Genomic DNA, 17348 nt, shown 5'->3' on the forward strand with positions numbered 1-17348 from the left:
CTGTCTAGTTGAGGCCCTTACTAATTAATTGGGAGAACTTGGGCGATCCTGGAATCTCACAGGAATCCCAGTCCTCTTTTTCTCATACTGCCACTTGTTACACTCAGGGTGGTTAAGTGCAATAGAAGCGGCTATGCAAGGCTGAGCACGCAATGGGCGCTCCGGGCTTGACGCAATGTCTATACTCACCAGCAGAGGGCAGTGACGGCCAGGCGCTTGGCTTTGTCATTCTGGAACTTCCAGAGCGGCAGCAGTGTACCCTCCTGGTCCCGGTATTCGTCGGCAGCATCCTCATAGTACTTAAAATCTTAAACACATGGGCCGGAGATTTAGCTCAGTGGTTTCGCTGCCTGCTGCGCAAGCGCAAGGACCCGAGTTTGATCCCCGGTACCCGCCCCCCCAAAAATCTTAAACACAAATGGATAGAGTCAACCCTCAGACTATTATTTTGAGGCAAACCCAAGCCCAGCATTTACTGTCTGTATCTCCATGGGTAATACAATGAACTTCTCTGTGTTTGGGGGGAGGGAATAATAATAGTAGCTATCTCAAAGGGTTGTTGTGAGGAATATTCACTGAGTTGATTTATGAAAAGTACTTAGAAAAAAAATGTCTGGCGCACAGTAAGTTCTTTCTGAGTGTTAGCTATTGTTTCTGTCATTGCTGTTGTTGGAGGCAAATTACAATACAGCAGCCAGGTATCCAGCTTGGACCCATGAGTTTCCCCAGCACTTCAGAAGGCTCAGATTGGAGCAGCCAAATTTCAAGGGTTCAGCTGCCAGAGGCTGATTAATAATTCTATTCATTTTGCCTCTTAAATCCCCAAAATGCATCCCGTGTTCTTATCTATTGCTAAGCCTCACTATAATGAAGCTACCTGGATCCTCCATGGATTCCCCAAACTCAACTTCATCTGCTCTCAAAGTTGTCTTTGTCTCCTGTTTTATCTAATTAGGGTAGAAGCCCCATCTTTCCACTTGTCTCAACCAGAAACCTGAGTAATCTTTGACTGATCTTTTTCCACCATTTCTCATCTTTTTCTCCATTATCTTTTAAACCTATTCACTTCTCTCCAAACCCATAGTCACTGCTCAGGGTGGCATCCATCACCTGGGTTAGCACATCAGCCGTCTAACTATTCTTCCTGTCTCCACAGTCCCTCTTCCAGCTTATGTTCCACAGAGCTACCAGAGTGACAGCAAACAGTCTGCTCACCACCCACTCTCTCCATCCCACTGAAACTCCCTCAGTGGCTATCCTTGAACAGGGGCTCCCTAATCCAACCAAGACTCCTGGCTATTACCTCTACATTATTTCTAGGCAGCTGTCCATGTAGCCTCTATATTGATTAGTATCAGCAAATCAAGCTGTTTCCTGTTTTTGGCTGTTTCTACATGCTTTTCCACGTCTAGATGTCTGGCTGCTCTCTATTCACTCCTGATCCAGATCAAATTCCTCCTTTCCCTCTGTAATGCCTCCTTCATTTTCTTTACTTCTCTTTTCTTCTTTCTTTTTCGTTTCATTTCATTTTTTCAAAATAAAGTCTCACTATGTTGCCTGGGCTGGTTTCAAACTCCTGGGATCAAGCTATATTCTCCCACTTCAGCCTCCAAGTAGCTGGGATTACAGGCTCAGGCCACCATGCCAGCTTGTTTTGAGTTTGAGTTCTTCCAGTCCTACCTCTTTTCTAATTAAACATCTGTCACATTGTTCTTTTGCCTATCTGCCCAACAACATACAGCTCATATTCATCTCTGGGTCACCAATACCTAGCACAGGGACAGCCACACAGCAGACAACCCAGCCTGATCAAAGAATGCTGAGAAATTAAAGCAACAGAAGTGAAATGGTTCTTGGTCTCCTTTCCAAACGAGGATGACAAAAAATGAACCCTCTTATCCAAGCTGATCAGACAAGCACGGCATTGCCCTAGCCTCTCTCATAATGCCCCACACCCTGAGGACGTGGGATGACATTCGAGCCTCAAAAATGTCTCAGAATAAAAAAGACTCAAGTGGTCAGAAAGACATGATCCTTGATCACACCAGAGATTCCTGGGCTTGGAGTAACTCTGAAAATACCTCACTTCAGAGAAGAGATTAATTGGTAACACTTCTCTATTTTCCCTTCTCCTTCATGATTACATTTCCCCAAAGGAAAAGAGTATGCAATTAACAAAAATGAAAGTTCAATGCATTTTTATGTGATTGTGTTCTTATAAATGAAAGTGGCTCACAGGGCCAATTTCTCCGTGGATATTAATCAGGTTTGCAGCCCTTTGGTGGGCCACTTGCAGAGCTGGGTTTCAGGAAGCCAAGCTGTGTGAGTGACAAATTCATTCACAGCTGCTCTGTACTTTGACAGCTTTGAAAAGCACTCAAGGTCGGTCTCCAGCCTGAATGATAACGAGGGGGCTTGTTTAGGCTGCTGGTCTTGGCAGCCTTAGTGTCTATGTCCCATGGGTGAGCAATGAGCATCAAGTCACCAAGACAAGCCCTAGGCTGTCAGCAAAGGAGACCAGCCAGCAGTAAGGAGCTGCCAACTCTGGGGAGGCAGCTGCTCCAAACAAATGCACAACCTCTTAGGGAAATACAAGCCACTTGGGAATGTGCTGTTCATGCCATGGGAAGGATTCCGTTTCCCTGGCACTGTCAAAGACACCAGAATTTCCCAGGCCCCCAGGATTTAAGTGTTTCTGAATCAATCTCTTTCTTTGCCTCATCACTAATTAATCACCAAGATAGATCTATTGAGTGTGTTTATTTGAAACATCTCTTCCAGCTCAGTGGCTCTGTAGCTTGGTAGAGAAGTGATTAGGCAATGGATCCCAGGGGCCTGTGTTCGAGTTCTGACACCACCACTCACAGCTCCCACTATCTGTGTAACATTCCTGTCTGAGTTTCTCATCTATAAAATGGAGATAATAATGGTATTCACAGTGTATTTATCCTGAAAAAAATTAAATAATATAGTACATGTAAATTGCATAACATAATGGTGGTACTTGTCTTTCACTATTATAAGTGCTCCTTTTTCTTCATCCCCTATGAGCCAGGGTGATAAGCTGTGGCAAGGCCCATGCAACCTCACACCTTCACCTCTGACCCTATGTTCTGTCCAATCACAGCCTTCTTCAGCCCTGCTCTCACTGGGCTATGTCCCTGCCTGGCAGGTTCTGTGACTCTGAACTATCTGTAGAGAGAGCTCATATCCCCTATGGTACCCAAGGCTTTTCATAAACTGGATTCGACTGCCTCTCCAGCATGAACTCTCACCACTTCCCAGCATTCTAGAGCTGGCATCCAGCTCTCCCCTTCCTGAAGATTTCCTTGACTACTCTCACTCACCTCTTACCTTCCAGTTTCACTCCTTGAGGATTCCAAGAGAAGTTTCTATTCCATACATTCTAGCTTTATAGCATGCCCAAGCTGACTGAGCTAAGGACAGAATACAGAATGAAGAAGCTTAAAAACTAGACTTGGGTCCTTCCTGACACCCACCAGCCAGGTAGCCTTGGCCTTAGCTGCCTTGTGTGCAAATTAGGGGTAATCATCTCTGCTCTCCCTACTTCCTAGGACTGTTATTAAGAGGACATGGCATCACTAATGTACAGGGGCTTCTCACACCGTTGTCAGATCTCATCACTACAGAGACTCATCATCTTCTACTAGACCACTCTTCATAGTTGATTTGCAAAGTCTTGTCTTCTCAATGACATTCAGAGAGGAGGAAGGGATTTTCCCTCCTTGTGCCCATAGGACTTAGCATGAGACACTCAAATATGAGCTTTTTATAAAGTATTTCTAATACTATCACCTTAAAACTTACCTTGAGCAACATCATCATATGTATTCTGGTTGACCATCCGCTCCACAATTTTAGCAGCTTGGGACACTTTGGTGATATCATCGCTCTGTGGAAATACAGAAGCCATGCATCCTCATAAGCCAGTACCTGACAAGGTCATACACCCTGAGATGGACCTCGGACTTGCAATTGGTTCAACAATGTCTTCATGACACTCTCTGGAATTGTATCCTTGCCTGGCTCAAGGTCCAGTTCATCCTACCACTGCCTTCCAGAAACCCTTCCCTCTCAGGTGGTACAAGGGGACCTAAGCCAACTTGTCTTGCCTTTGCATAGAGCCTGCTTCACATTCTGAATTTGTTTTGGAGAACGCATGTCTCTGAGCACAAAATAAGGCATAGAAGAAAACCCAGGCAGAGTATTGGAGGGGACAGCAGACAAGGACAGATTGGAGGCTTCTTTGGTGGGACAGAGAGGTTTCATCAGCTCAGGAAATGACAGGCTCCCATTAAGACTTCAGAGATCTCTTGGTCCAAACTTCTTACTCAGTCATAGGTTGAGGAAGTCACAGAGGCCCAAAGAGGGGAGAGATATGCTTGCAGAGGAGTAAGAAGCTAAACTGAGACACCTAATCCCAGGGCTCACTGCCTAGACCAAAGAAAGAGCAGGAAGTTTCAACATCAGGGAAAATGACTCATTTTGAATGAAGAAACAGAAATCTAATTGTATGAAATTCTATAAATCTACAATGTAAACCACTTGGAGGGTTAATAGAAGAGCAAAGTGTTTGGGGCTGGCAAGGCAGGCCCAAATTACTTAGGGCACATGGCAGGCTGATTGGGCAGCCCTCCAGAGGGTGTCCAGGGGGCCAGATCCATGGATTCTGAGGAGTGGCAGGCAGTGGTAAGAGCATCGGTTCTAGAACCATGCAGACCTGCATTTCTATACTATCCCATCAATTAGGAGCCAGATGGCACCTTTGATCAAGTTATTCAACTTTTCTTGAGTTGCAGAATTCTTGTGACAAAGTGAGGATGGATGATAATATCTGGCTTATAGGGTTATTATGAGAATTAAATGCAACAAGGAACATGTTATGACTTAACCTGGTTTTTGGTAACAATAGTAGGAGTGTAGTGTCAGAGGAAACAGCAAAGTAGAGACTTTCTGTTCTGTTTTGTGTTTTGTGTTTTTTTTTTTTTGAGACAGGGTCTTACTATGTGGCCTAGGCTGGCTTTGAACTTGTGGCAATCCTCCTACCTCAGCCTGCCGAGTGCTGGAATTACAGGCATGCACCATTATGTCAAGCTAAGTGAAGGCTTATAAAGTTGCATCTGGGAAACTGTCCTTTGATGGCCTTTTGCCACACCTCAGACTGACTCTAAATTTATATCAGAAAACTGACCAAGGGGAACAGACATTGGAATCTTACAATCATAGTCTTCAAAATTTATATGGTCTCAGAAACTCTCCCTGATCCCTGAACCAAAGCACAGTTCTCTTCCCTCAGCAGCTGCCTGGATAGCTTGACTGTCCCCCTGTGATGTAGTGCTTTCTGTGGTCAGATGACCAGTTAGCTAAAACCTGCCTCCTTAGGCCTTCTACATATGATCCTATCTCTGTCTTCTTGCTACAAGGAATGATGTATATGATGATAGTTCCTCTGATGTAGCAGGATAGTGCCTCATTCCCCCAGGTCAGCATTTCCTAAGGTGGCCTCTCTCAAACTCCATCAGCCATGGCATGAGATATCAATAGTAACTACCATCTATTGATCAGTAGCAGGCAAGAGCCATGTTAGAGGCTGTACATAAATTATCTTAGGTTCTCACAACAATTTTGTAAAATAGGTATCATCAGGGTGGCTTTACAGATGAGGAAATTATAGTTTCAGAAAACCTCAGGTAACAAGTGGCCACACCTTGATATAAACCCAGGTCTGTTGACTCCAGGACCTATTTCCTTGCCCTACCCAGAGAGCCAGTCCCTTCTCAGCCTGGCCAACTTCTGGTTCTGGAAAGCTCAGGGCTCCAAATGTGCTCTGAAAAGAGTACAGTAGGTGTTTACCTCCCTTATTCTTGATGCTATGCTGCTTGAGCACCCCATCGCTTTATTGGTTCTGATTGAACCTGTGGCTTCTGAGCCCTTTCCCCCATTCCTGTCTAATCTTTCAGATCACACACGCCTGCATTTATTTCTGTGCATTCACTCAATCATTAATGAAACAGAATTGACGTCCATCATCAGGCACCTGATGATACAAAGGTATCATGAACTTGTTGTCTTTTCTTCCCTCCTGCACACCTGAATTTTATACCAACCTAGACAGACCCAAATCTTTGAAGAAAAGGTGTTACTCTCCTCCAGCACTAGGCCTAGGGAAAGCGGAAGGTAAAGGTCACTCCCATTCTATTCCACAGACAGTCTGGTTCAGTACTTGGGATCCTAGTTAGAGCTCAGTTTCTTTCGGGAGAGGTTGCACACCAACACACTCACTGGGGAATGGATGTACATTATTCTCCCCAGTGTCCTGCCTCCACTGTGGCTTCTTAGCCCAGAGGTCTGAGATCTGCCTGTAACACACCCTTTTGTGTCAGTCAGGCTGGAAGAGCCCAGTGTGGGAGATGGGAGTGGGGAATTCCTCCCCTCAGAGGGTATTGTACAGCAACTCTGGTAGTACTTAGACCCCAGGTCAATTTCCAGGCTCTGTCACAGGAAATTTTTTCCAGCTTCTTGGTCTTAATGATTATAACTAGAGTTTTTGTGACCACAGGTCTCAGCACAGTGCCCATAGTGAAAACTTGGCTCTTCACATGAATCTGAACTAGGTCAAAGGATCCTTTGAAGGCTCTAACCTGTAGGGAATGGTGCAATGGAAGTCAAGGATTTGAACAGAGCAAACCTCAGGACAGAGGTTCCATCCTTCACCTTAGAGCTCTGGTGCCCATTGTGGCTATGGTCACTGAGTGCCTGGTCAGTGACTGAATGAAACTTAATGGAATTACAGGGGATGCTCAAACCTCTCCTCAAATGTGACATCATCAGGGTCACAGGACAGAAAAAACTAGAGGAAGTGAGAACATCTCAGACAAAGGAAGCAGAACTTCCTTTAATTGCTCTGGGTGTTATTCTGGAGTGGAGCAGAACCACTTCCCCAAGAGCGGTCGCGGGAGCTCTCCGAGGTGCTGAAACCAGCCCCCAGTTTCCTGTGGATCTCTTCCCCTGCAGGTCACACACATCCTGATCTCCACACTGAGACTCTGGCTCCTGACCCAGATGTCATTCTGTCAAAAGGATAAATGTTGCCTTTCTTCATCTCCCTGTGGTGACCCTTTCTGCAGTGACTTCCTATAGTTGCATTAGCATAAGTGCCATACTGACACCAAACCTATGTTAGTCATGTCCCAATAAGCCCCCCACATCATGATGTTTATGCTGACTCTCACATGGATACTGATGGGAACTCTTGTCCAAAATGACCATCCATTGGCCTGGCACTGATGATTGCAACCATCTCTGACCTGGTTCCTGGCCTTGAGGACTCATCCTAAATGTCAGGCACAATTAAACTCAAGGACTGACAACAGAAGCACTTCTCACCCTCCCAAACCCCAGGGAAGTGGTGCCTTATCCACTGGTGTCTCCTGGGGAGACAGACTCCCCAGCTCTTCCAGGGTGTATATGATGCTTTCAAGAAACTCCATATCTTCTGTCATCCCTTAGCCCAATGATCCTTAATCTCTGCTAGCCTTCAGACCTAGATCAAAATGGAAAGAGGTGTGCAACGCTAGAGGTAATTATAGCTCTCCTTATATCTTCCCCAAGGAAAGATCTATTCATACCTCAACATTAGCCACCCTTTTAAGTATCTGTGAATCTATCCCAGACAGCCAGGCTTCTGTCTGTCTGGCAGCCAAGGCCCCACTCAGACATTCTGTGATAGAGCCTAGGCCACCCCCAGCAAACCTGGGACTCCATAGATGTCAGTTTCCTCATGGCCAGCTTCCCTGTTTTTTTAGCCACTGGAGTCTTTGTCTTCTCCTTCTCTTTGATCTTTTCCTGCTTCTTGAGCTCCTCTACATAGGCATCATAGATCTCCCACTAGATAAAGGCAAGGTAAGAGGGTCACCACACGGCACAACCTTCCCCCAGCTAGCTCCTCTTCAGCTTTCAGAGCTTGGGAATTTCACGTGTTAATCCTTGTCACATCCCTCCATAACAGCCTCTGCTTGCTCCATTGTCATTATGTATTCAACGTCTGTCTTCCCTGCTAACCATCAGTTCTGGAACAGGAATGAAGGAGCTCTCAGAGCTTATCTATCCTGAATGAAGCTCAAGGTCTGGGTCTTCAGCTGGAGATCAACATTGTTCTAGACTACACTCTCATTAGGCAGAACAAATGGGCAAATATCAGGTTAGCTCACATTTTTGTGTATGTGATTTAGAAGACTCTGAGTTAGGAAATTGTAAAAATATCTCCTCCCATGGAGATGGGATAAACATAATAGATCAGGCTATCTATAGCACTGACCATACCTCAGCATTAAAAGGAGATAAACAAAATGTAAGTAAAGCCCTGCCAACTGGATTTGAAGAACAGGAAGCCAAAGGATAGCAGCAGAGAAAGCAGCAAGAATCTGGAGCTGGGAAAATGCCATAGATCACACAGAGTGCACCCCAGAGCTGGGCAGTCACTGCCACCTGGAGGCCAGATTGGCACACCTTACGTTTAAAAAGTTTACTCAGGCCAGTACTCCATACTGAAAAGTACTCAGTATTTGTTATCTCATTCAGAGCCCTCCAACAACCCTGGGGGGCTGTCTGCCATTCTCATCACAGAAATGGAGAGATTAAGAAAGAAACTGACATATGGTTTGCTCAGGATCTTACAGTAGAAGCAGTAGCCAGGTGTGGTGGTACACATCTGTAATCCCAGCTTTCTGGAGGCCTGAAGCCGGAGGATTATTGCAAGTTTGAGGCCAGCCTGGGCTACATAGTGAGTTCAAGGCCTGCCTGAACTACATAGTAAGACCCTGTCTCACAAAACCAAACCAAACCAAACCAACCAAACAAAAGAAACAACAGAGCTAGGGCCTGAGCTTAGGTCTCCTAGCACCATATCCTGTGTAAATCAGCATGGCCATCCAAGAGGACTTGAGAAGGAAAGAGGAGGATCTATAGGAGTACTGTAGGCTCCCAGGAGGACAGGATCAGTGCTAACACTTCACCCTGTGCCCAATCAGGCACAGGGTCCCAAGGGTGCCAGAGAGTCCATGAGAACAACCATTCTCTCCTAGTTCTGAAGGAAGCTGTTTCCACCTTGAACAATCTTGTCCTGTGGGCATGTGGCTGATCCCGATCTCTCTGTGTGAGCCCTACTATTTATATGTCTCATGTTCAGAGACCAGATGCTCAGGACAATGGACATGAAGTGGATGGATAAGCAAGACAGACTGCCTCAGCAGTCCTTAACTGGTCAGTATCTCCTTTGCTGTTGAATGTGACAAGGATTCATGAGAGTGGGGGTGGTGATGGGTTTCAGGGTAGCCCAGGGTCTTACCTGATTGGCTGTGGCTGAAAAGTTTGTCCTAGGGGGAGGCTCCATCTGGCATTCTCGATCCTAAAGAACAGTGACAACAGAAAACCCACAGAATGCTCTCACTTGTTCTCACTTAATCCAACAGTGCATCTTTTGGAGAAGCATTTTGGTTGGAGCTGAGGCGGGGACTGGGGAAGTAAAGAGTAGCCTGGGCAAAGGATAGGATGATGTATTCAAAGCCTACATTTTTCTGGGTGGGGGATTTAGCTCAGTGGCATCATGCCTGCCTTGCAAGCACGAGGTCCTGAGTTTGATCCCCAGTATCAAAAAATAAAACAAACAAAAAGCCTACATTTTTTTCTGTTCTGGCCGCCTTCAGAAGACTAAGCTAGAAAGCAAGGGCAGTGAAGCTTGATTGTGTCAGTTTTAATCAAGATAAATTCCAAGCAGATCCATAAGAAGCTAGCCTACCACCAGCTTTCAGGCACGGGCATAGAGGTCAGCTTTCCAACAGGTTTGGGGATAATGTCCCTTATTCTAAGAAGGCTTCTCTCTAATACTGGGGTCTCTGACTCTACCAGGGAAAATAACCATCTCCCCATTTTGTATCCCTCAGATTATCTATCAGAACTGCAAAGGATGTTCAGGTGCTGCCAAAAACATACCCTCTAGACTTTGTCTCCATCGCAGACTCATTTCTGTAGAACACTACCCTTCTGTGCATGTCTCTCACCTAAAATCCTATGAGGTCCTTTCAGCCTGGTTCTTAGGATCCTCCATACTTACAATTCAGGGAAGCTTTTAGCTTTTCCTAGCTTGTCTACCACAGTGACTACCAACTTCATTGAATTGGTTCCTAGCCTCCTTACACCCCTGCACATGGTGACCTCCTCTGTTTTCCACAGGTCCTAATTTTTACTCTTCAAAGCCAGCTCAAGTTTCAGCTTCTCAGTGACGTTCTGGGGGACCTGGACTCCTTGTCACTCCTCTTGAACTGCCCAGATGGGTTACTGGGACTTGACTGTGTTCTCTCAGCTCTCCTTGGAGAGGTAAGCTGTAGTCTTCCCTGTTACCCCTGCCAAGATGAAGGGTGGTAGGAGTGGAGTCAGGGCTGCTTTCTCTACCATGCACAGAACAAAGCTTCAAAGCAAAAGGACTGCAGTGGCTCTACCCGGAGAGGGTGGTTAAGGGTCTGTGAAGCTCTGTCACTGAAGTTAAACTGGTTGGTAAGCTTTCGGTCCTTGGGCTGCTTATGAGTCATCAATTCTTCTTCAGCCACTTTTTCAGCTACCTGGAAACAAAGACCCAGAGGATCAGCTGTGAGATGGAGGTGGTGAGAAATCAGGAGTAGGGGGAAGCTCTGCATTGGGCTAGGATGGAGGTGGGAGAGAGGATGCTGCCAGACATGTTGGCACCTGCAGGTTCTAAGTTTTCACTTTTGACCTCCTTCCTTCCCACCAAAGCCTCTATCTGTCCATGGGTTGAGCTAAGAGGGATGGGATAGAGGGCAACATCATCCATACCTCAGCTATAGCCATATCTATTTGACTCTCAGCTTCAATTGCTGGTTCCTTGGGCTCTTCATCTTCATCAAGGTTTCCTGCATCTGAAAGCACCACCCTGGCAGACTCCTGTGGACCTTGTTAAGACATTGGCCATGAGCTCAAAGTCCAAGCCTACTCTCCCAGTCCCTGGCAGAGAGAGCCTTCTTGGTTGCTGTCTTTTAGACCCTTCCTGTCCCTGGAGTTGTTTTGGCCTAAGTGTCATGAGTTATTTTTCAGGACATCCAGTTATTGGACATTATGTAATAGAGGTTCTGAAAAGTTCTGGTTCAGGAATCAACTGCTTAAAGTGATCAGAGAAAGGAGACCAGGCTCAGATCTGCAGCCTCAGGGTGGGCCACCGTCCTACCTGCCACCATCTCATCACGGTAGTGCTGCCGCCGTCCTTCATCTGAATCTTTGGGGATCAGGTTCCCAACCTGGCTGAAGTGAACTGCCAACTGGTTCACAAAGCCAATAGGTTTATATGTGCCTTCCTAAGAAGAGAGCATCTGAGTCAGACCAGGGGTCCCTAAAAGGGCTGATGTCAGAACGTAGTCTGCCTTCATTTTCTAAGATCAAATAATTTATTGCTGTTTAAGGAAATATGTGACCAAATCCTTATTAACGTAAAGTTTTAACTGTATTTCAGTTTAAAGAAGAGGAGGAAAATGAAATAATTTTTAAAAAGTTTTTATTTAATATTTATTTTAAAAGATCTTCCCCTTCCAACACAAAGGAGCTCTATGTTTGCCTATTACTGGTTCAGGTGCCTTGTCTCCTGCATCCACACCACATGATCCAACTCACTTCCCCATGCTGGACGAGTCAGACATTATCATCAAAAATGCACTTGGCATGGCCCACCTGGAGGTGTACTTTCTGGATTCCAGAGTTGGATAGATTATCAAGAGACAACCAAATCCCAGTCTCCCTGGTTCCATCCAAGAGGACCACCAAGATCCAGAGAAGATTTGGGTTTGGCACTTGTTCAAGTCACACAGCAAATGAGAAGCAGGATTAGGCTTACAGCCCAGGCATTCCTGTTTATTCATTTTTCCAAAAACAATTTTTGAGCAGCTACAATGCGTCAAGTATTTTCTAAGTGTCTGGGATTAAAACCTGAGCGAAAGAGGACACAATCCCTGCATTCACAGAGCCTATATTCTTGTTCCTGTAGATGCTTCTTCATTGATCAGCATCCTAGCAACCACTAAAATTGGCCTAGAGACCAGGGGTCTCTTCTTTCTTTTAAAATAGTTCTGTCCAACCCTTCCTAAATTATGTAAAATATTATATTTGTTTGACATACTGAGATAATCTCACAGAAGAGGAAACAAGCCCATGGGCTCCAGCAACACCAGACCTATCTGCCCCTGGAGGGCTGGAATATTCACTATAACAATTTGGGAAACTCTGCCTTCAATCATCACTATGAAACCCTTCCTCTCTCGGTAACTCAGATGCTGAGGAGACAGAACAGTGCAGAGGTTAAGAACATGGTCTTTGGAGGTAGGAGGAATTGGGTTCAAATTCTTAGTCTGCCCATTATTACTCGCGTGATATTGTCTTAACCACTCTAACCCCCAGTTTCTTCATTTGTCAAGTAAGGTACTGATGTCTAATTTGCAAGATAGTGTGAATATTGAAAATAATGAAAAAATTAACAGCACTTGATATAATAAGTGCTAAATATTAATATTCAATAAAATACTATTATAATGATGGAGAGTCTCATGGGAATAAATTCTCCATATAGTTGTTATTTGAAACTTTACTTTTATCCTGCCCCCAGCACTTTTATCATTTTTTTGAACCCAAAGTCTTTTCACTGAGCTACATCCCTAGCCCTTTAAATTTTTAAAAATTATTTTTAAGACAATGTCTTGCTAAGTCACTAAGTTGCTCAGGCTGGGCTCAAACTTGCAATCTTCTTGTGTCAGCTTCCCAGAGTGCTGGATTACAGGTGTGCGTCACCACATGTCTTCCATCTGCAGAGTTCACTGAGAATCTCCCCTTCAGTTTAGGAATGGAATTCACACACCATTGCTTCTGCAAAAGGAGGGGGGACACACCTAGATCAGAAGTATCTGCCTCCCCTCTCTAGCACATCAAGGAAGCTTTGGAGACTGAAAGCTCATCAATAAGATGGAGACCAGCTCTGTGCAAGGATGTCGGGCAGGCCTGGGAGGCTGTCAGAAGGGTGGATGGGATGAGCTTTCTTGGGAGCCTAGTGCTACCCACCTAGTAGTTAACTCTAAGGAAGGGTAAGAGGAGTGCATTGAAACCAAGCTTGCAGTGTAAGTCTTTGCCTGCACAGCCAACTCACTGAGTCATAGAGGGACCCTGTTTTCCACACCAGGACAGGAAGCCAGAGGGTGTATTACAGTCCAGCACAACGTCAGGAAGAGTATGGCAGCTTCCCTCTGACCTTTGTAGGTTGTGCAAGGGAGGCCATTACCAAAATTCATGAACAACATTTTTCAAGAAATATGGCTGGATTTGTCTCAACCTCTTGTAGAGGGGTTGACTACACAATCTGAATAAAAAGCAGTGTGTTTGAGAAATTTTTCACAAAGATTTGTACACAAATGTTCATACCAGCATTGTTCATAATAGCCAAAAAGCAGAAACAATCCAAACGTCCACCAACTGATGAATGGATAAATAAAATGCAGTATATTCATACAATAGAATATTATTTAGCAATAAAAAGAAATGAAGTATTGACATATGCTAAAACGTAGATGCAGAAACGTGCTGAATGAAAGAATGAAGCCAGTCACATAAGACCATATATTGTATGATTCCATCTTACGAAATGTCTAGAATAGGCAAATCTATACAGACAGAAAATATTTTAGTGCTGTCCTGGGCTAGAAAGGATGGAGGACTGGGTGGTGACAGCCAAGAGGTGTGGGATTTCTTTGGAGAGAAATAAAAAGTTCTAAAATTGGGGCCAGGGATTTAGCTCAGTGGTTTCACTGCCTGCTGCACAAGCACAAGGACCCGAGTTCGATCCCCGGTACCAAAAAAAAAAAAGTTCTAAAATTGATTGTGTCAAATAGTTTCACAGTCTATGAATATACTAAAAGCCACTGAACTGCATACTTTGAGTAAATTATATGATATGTAAACTATGTCTCAATAAATCTATTTTTAAAAAAACAGCCAGGCATAGTGGCACACGCCTGTAATCCCAGCACTCAGTAGGCTGAGGCAGGAGGATCGTTGTGAGTTCAAGGCCAGCCTGGGCTACATAGTGAGTTCGAGGGCAGTGTGTACTGCATAGTGAGACTCTGTGTCAAAAAATAAAATCAAAAAAAGAGAAAAAAACTGTTGTCTCCAAGGAGAAAGACACAGGACAGAGGGAGGTCTTATTTTCATTGCTGTTTGAATCATTTGAAATTTTTACTATGGGTTTCTATTATCTATTCAAAATTTTGTACATATATATTTTAAAACATTTTAAAGAAGCAATGTAATGTTGCTTTGGAATCAGACAAACTAATTCAAATCTTGCCTTGAATCCTGGCTACATGACTTTTGTACTTTGTTTTATCTAATCTAACCTTGGTTTCCATAAAATGAAGACAAAAATATTCCTATATCAAAGAAATATAGGAGTATATGTAATAGCCTATGTAAAAGATCTAATAATAGGATCTGATACTAGCAAACAGTAAGCATGGAACAATTAGGTTTCAAAATGAAATTTTAAAAAACATAAGCTTCACTTCTGCTTTAGTTCAAAATGTAGTCTGAAATCCTCTTCAGTCCTTCCTTACAGGAGCTGACCTTGTGATGGCTAAAAATAAGTGTTATCCCCCCTAAAGACCCGCCACACACAGGTCTAGCAAGTGAGGACTTGCCACGTCATGGGTGCTAAAGGAGTCATGGAGTGTGGTGGTTGAGCTTAACTGCAGCTTGGAAGCTGAGTTGGGGACGGCCTGAGTGTGTCTTGGTGGGTCATGGTCGCTGGCCCCTTCCTTGCTGGCACTGTGCCCTTGCTCTGCTGCTCAGCTGCCAGGAGCTAAGCAGCTGTGCTCCATGATGTCCTTCCACCATGATGTTTCTTCATTGCCAGTCACTCATGGATTGAACCCCCTGAAACCATGAGCAAAATTAAAACTCTTCTCTTTTAAATTGTGAGTGTTAGTTATTGTGTTCTATCAACCAGAAAGCTAGCTAATACATAGGGTCATCTGCCTTCCCGGACGTGATGTCAAGAAATGTTACATGTAGAGTTTGCTGGGGCTTTCTCTCAGGTAGGGAGGCCTGGGGTGGGAGAGAGACCAACATCTTCTTGTGTAGAAGGGAGTCTGTGCTCTACCCAGGTATCTGGCTGGAGAAAAGTCCAGCTTCTGAAGATTCAATAGCTTATGTTAGTTAAAAATGTGTTCTACATATTGAAAACATATTTTTCTTTCTTTTTTTCCTGGAAAAGTATTTTTCTAACCAAATGATTCATTTAAAGAATCTGGAAAAGAAAAGTGACTCTGCAAGGCATTTAGGAAACTGTAATTAGCAAGACTGAAAGGGAGATTCATAAAGAAATTTTTAAAATCTCTGGAAAACTCCACATAAAATTCTAGAATTCTAGCCAAGGACCTCAGTTTAACAATGATTTCCTAGAATAACCAAGAGGCTTTTGCAATGTGGGAAGTCACTGCCACTCCAAGAAAATACAGAGGCCCTTCCCAGGAGGGAATGACTTACTTTGAAGCTGTACCTGACAATATTCTGGGGTGCATGTGGGTTGTTGGCTGTCAGGATCCGGGTGAACTCCTCCTTTAACTCCTGATGGATAGAAATACCAAGAGGATCACATGTGAAGCTCCCCTATCTCCTCTGAGGCTTAGTGCTTCCCAAGGTACCAGCAGACATCTTACACCCAGCTTCCCTGCAGGCTTCTAATCTGTTCTATGGAAGAACATATCTCTGACGCTGGAGGAGGTAGAAGGAACAAAGATAGGAGGCTGCTCACCGCATCAGTCAAGTCCAGCTGATCAGGGGGTCTAACTGTGGCTTTGGACTGTGTCCATTCATCTGCCCCTTCTCCCACTTCAGTTCCTGAATCTTCATCCTGCACAAAAACCTCATATAAGACTTGGGAATACCTGACATGCTTTGACAAGCAAGTAATCCTGCAGGAAGCCCCTTCATCCTCTTAGAAGCCAAGCTCTGCTGTTGTACACAGAGTACACAATATACAGCACACCACACATGGAAGTGTCCAAAAGAATTGCTCAGGCTAGGGTTCTCATTCCCTCGAAGATCACAGCCACCCCCACCCTGGAGGGAAAGGGCTTAGCTGCATACGGAAGGCCTGTGTCCCCAGTAATTAGAACAGAAGAACTGGCTCTACTTACTGACTCCTTACAGTCTGGAAGGTACTGTCCAGGACTAAATGCCAAAGGCTGAGTTTTATGCAAAGAGGCTTAGATATTCAGAAAGGATGCCAAGCTGTTATTTAATCTATACTCTAATTTATACTTGACCTTCCAATTTGTCAACTTAAGGTTACTCTTAAAACAATACTCTCTTACTTTAACCCTCAAGGGCTAGAAGTTTTGTTTTCCCTAATAGTTAAACACCTTGCCAAAATGGCCATGACATATTTTAAAAATCTTCACCCTCACTAGCCATTAAAGATATATAACATAGGGCCGGGGATTTAGCTCAGTGGTGCTGCCGCCTGCCTCCCAAGCACAAGATCCCGAGTTCCATCCTTGGTACCAAAAAAAAAAAAAAAGAAGAAAAGATATATAACATCAATGCTTTTTTTAAACATAAAACTGGCAAACTGTAAAACAAGCAAACTATCATCCATTGTTGGTTAGTTTGTAGGAAAGTAGGCACCTATAAATTAAGACAACCTTCTTAAAGAGCAATTTGGAAATTTTTACCAAAACCTAATAACTATTTATATTAATTGACACAAATTTCTATGTGGATAAATTTATATTACAGAAATAGTCAAGGACATCAGTGGCAAAGCCCAACCGACCTCCAATGTTGCTTGACAAAGTTCCAGCTGGGGGAAAGAAAGGGTGGAACACATCCTACCCTCATGTTTTATTTTTTCTTGCCATAATGTTTATAATTGTTCCTCTGGTCACAGGAGTCATTGTGTTTGTGACTAACAACGAACTCTCCATGAGGTTAATTGGTAATGATGTACTGAAATCTGATCTGGCTCACAAGTCCCAAATTCCAGTTTCTCTTAGTTCTATTGCCACACCCACTTCTAAAGAAACCTCTCCTGAAACCCCCTCTGTTTCCCCACTACTATAACTCCCCCTCTTATTGTTGACATTCTTTTTACTAAAGGGGTCTTACGAAGAGATTGGAAAGACAGACTTTAGATGTAAGAAATAGTGGAAAATGGGAAATAGAAAGAACGTTAAGACAGGTAAATGCATTAAGGAGACAAGTTACTCAATATTTCTCAAAGTGCT

General features: G+C 44.1%; 1 protein-coding gene across 9 annotated transcripts in view; it reads right to left on the bottom strand.

Moving 5' to 3' along the window:
• Dnai1 (dynein axonemal intermediate chain 1) overlaps positions 1-17348 on the bottom strand; it is a 63204-nt gene that overhangs the window by 23374 nt on the left and 22482 nt on the right. For 4 of the 9 annotated variants that reach the window (XM_004838424.3, XM_021252979.2, XM_021252977.2 and 1 more), the window contains 9 exons: positions 15875-15973; positions 15607-15687; positions 11258-11384; positions 10870-10985; positions 10518-10637; positions 9368-9427; positions 7774-7908; positions 3829-3913; positions 190-307 (listed from right to left, as the gene is read on the bottom strand). In XM_004838424.3, the coding sequence (XP_004838481.2) occupies positions 190-307; positions 3829-3913; positions 7774-7908; positions 9368-9427; positions 10518-10637; positions 10870-10985; positions 11258-11384; positions 15607-15687; positions 15875-15973 (941 nt within the window). Of the gene's footprint in view, positions 1-189; positions 308-3828; positions 3914-7773; positions 7909-9367; positions 9428-10517; positions 10638-10869; positions 10986-11257; positions 11385-15606; positions 15688-15874; positions 15974-17348 lie in introns of those variants that run through there. The other 5 variants (XM_021252980.2, XM_087183743.1, XM_087183742.1 and 2 more) reach the window with 5 other exon arrangements.

This window comes from Heterocephalus glaber, unplaced genomic scaffold (assembly GCF_053883595.1).
Source record: "Heterocephalus glaber isolate CG9 unplaced genomic scaffold, H.glaber_assembly_v1.0 deba00001481, whole genome shotgun sequence".
Classification (NCBI taxonomy): domain Eukaryota; kingdom Metazoa; phylum Chordata; class Mammalia; order Rodentia; family Bathyergidae; genus Heterocephalus; species Heterocephalus glaber.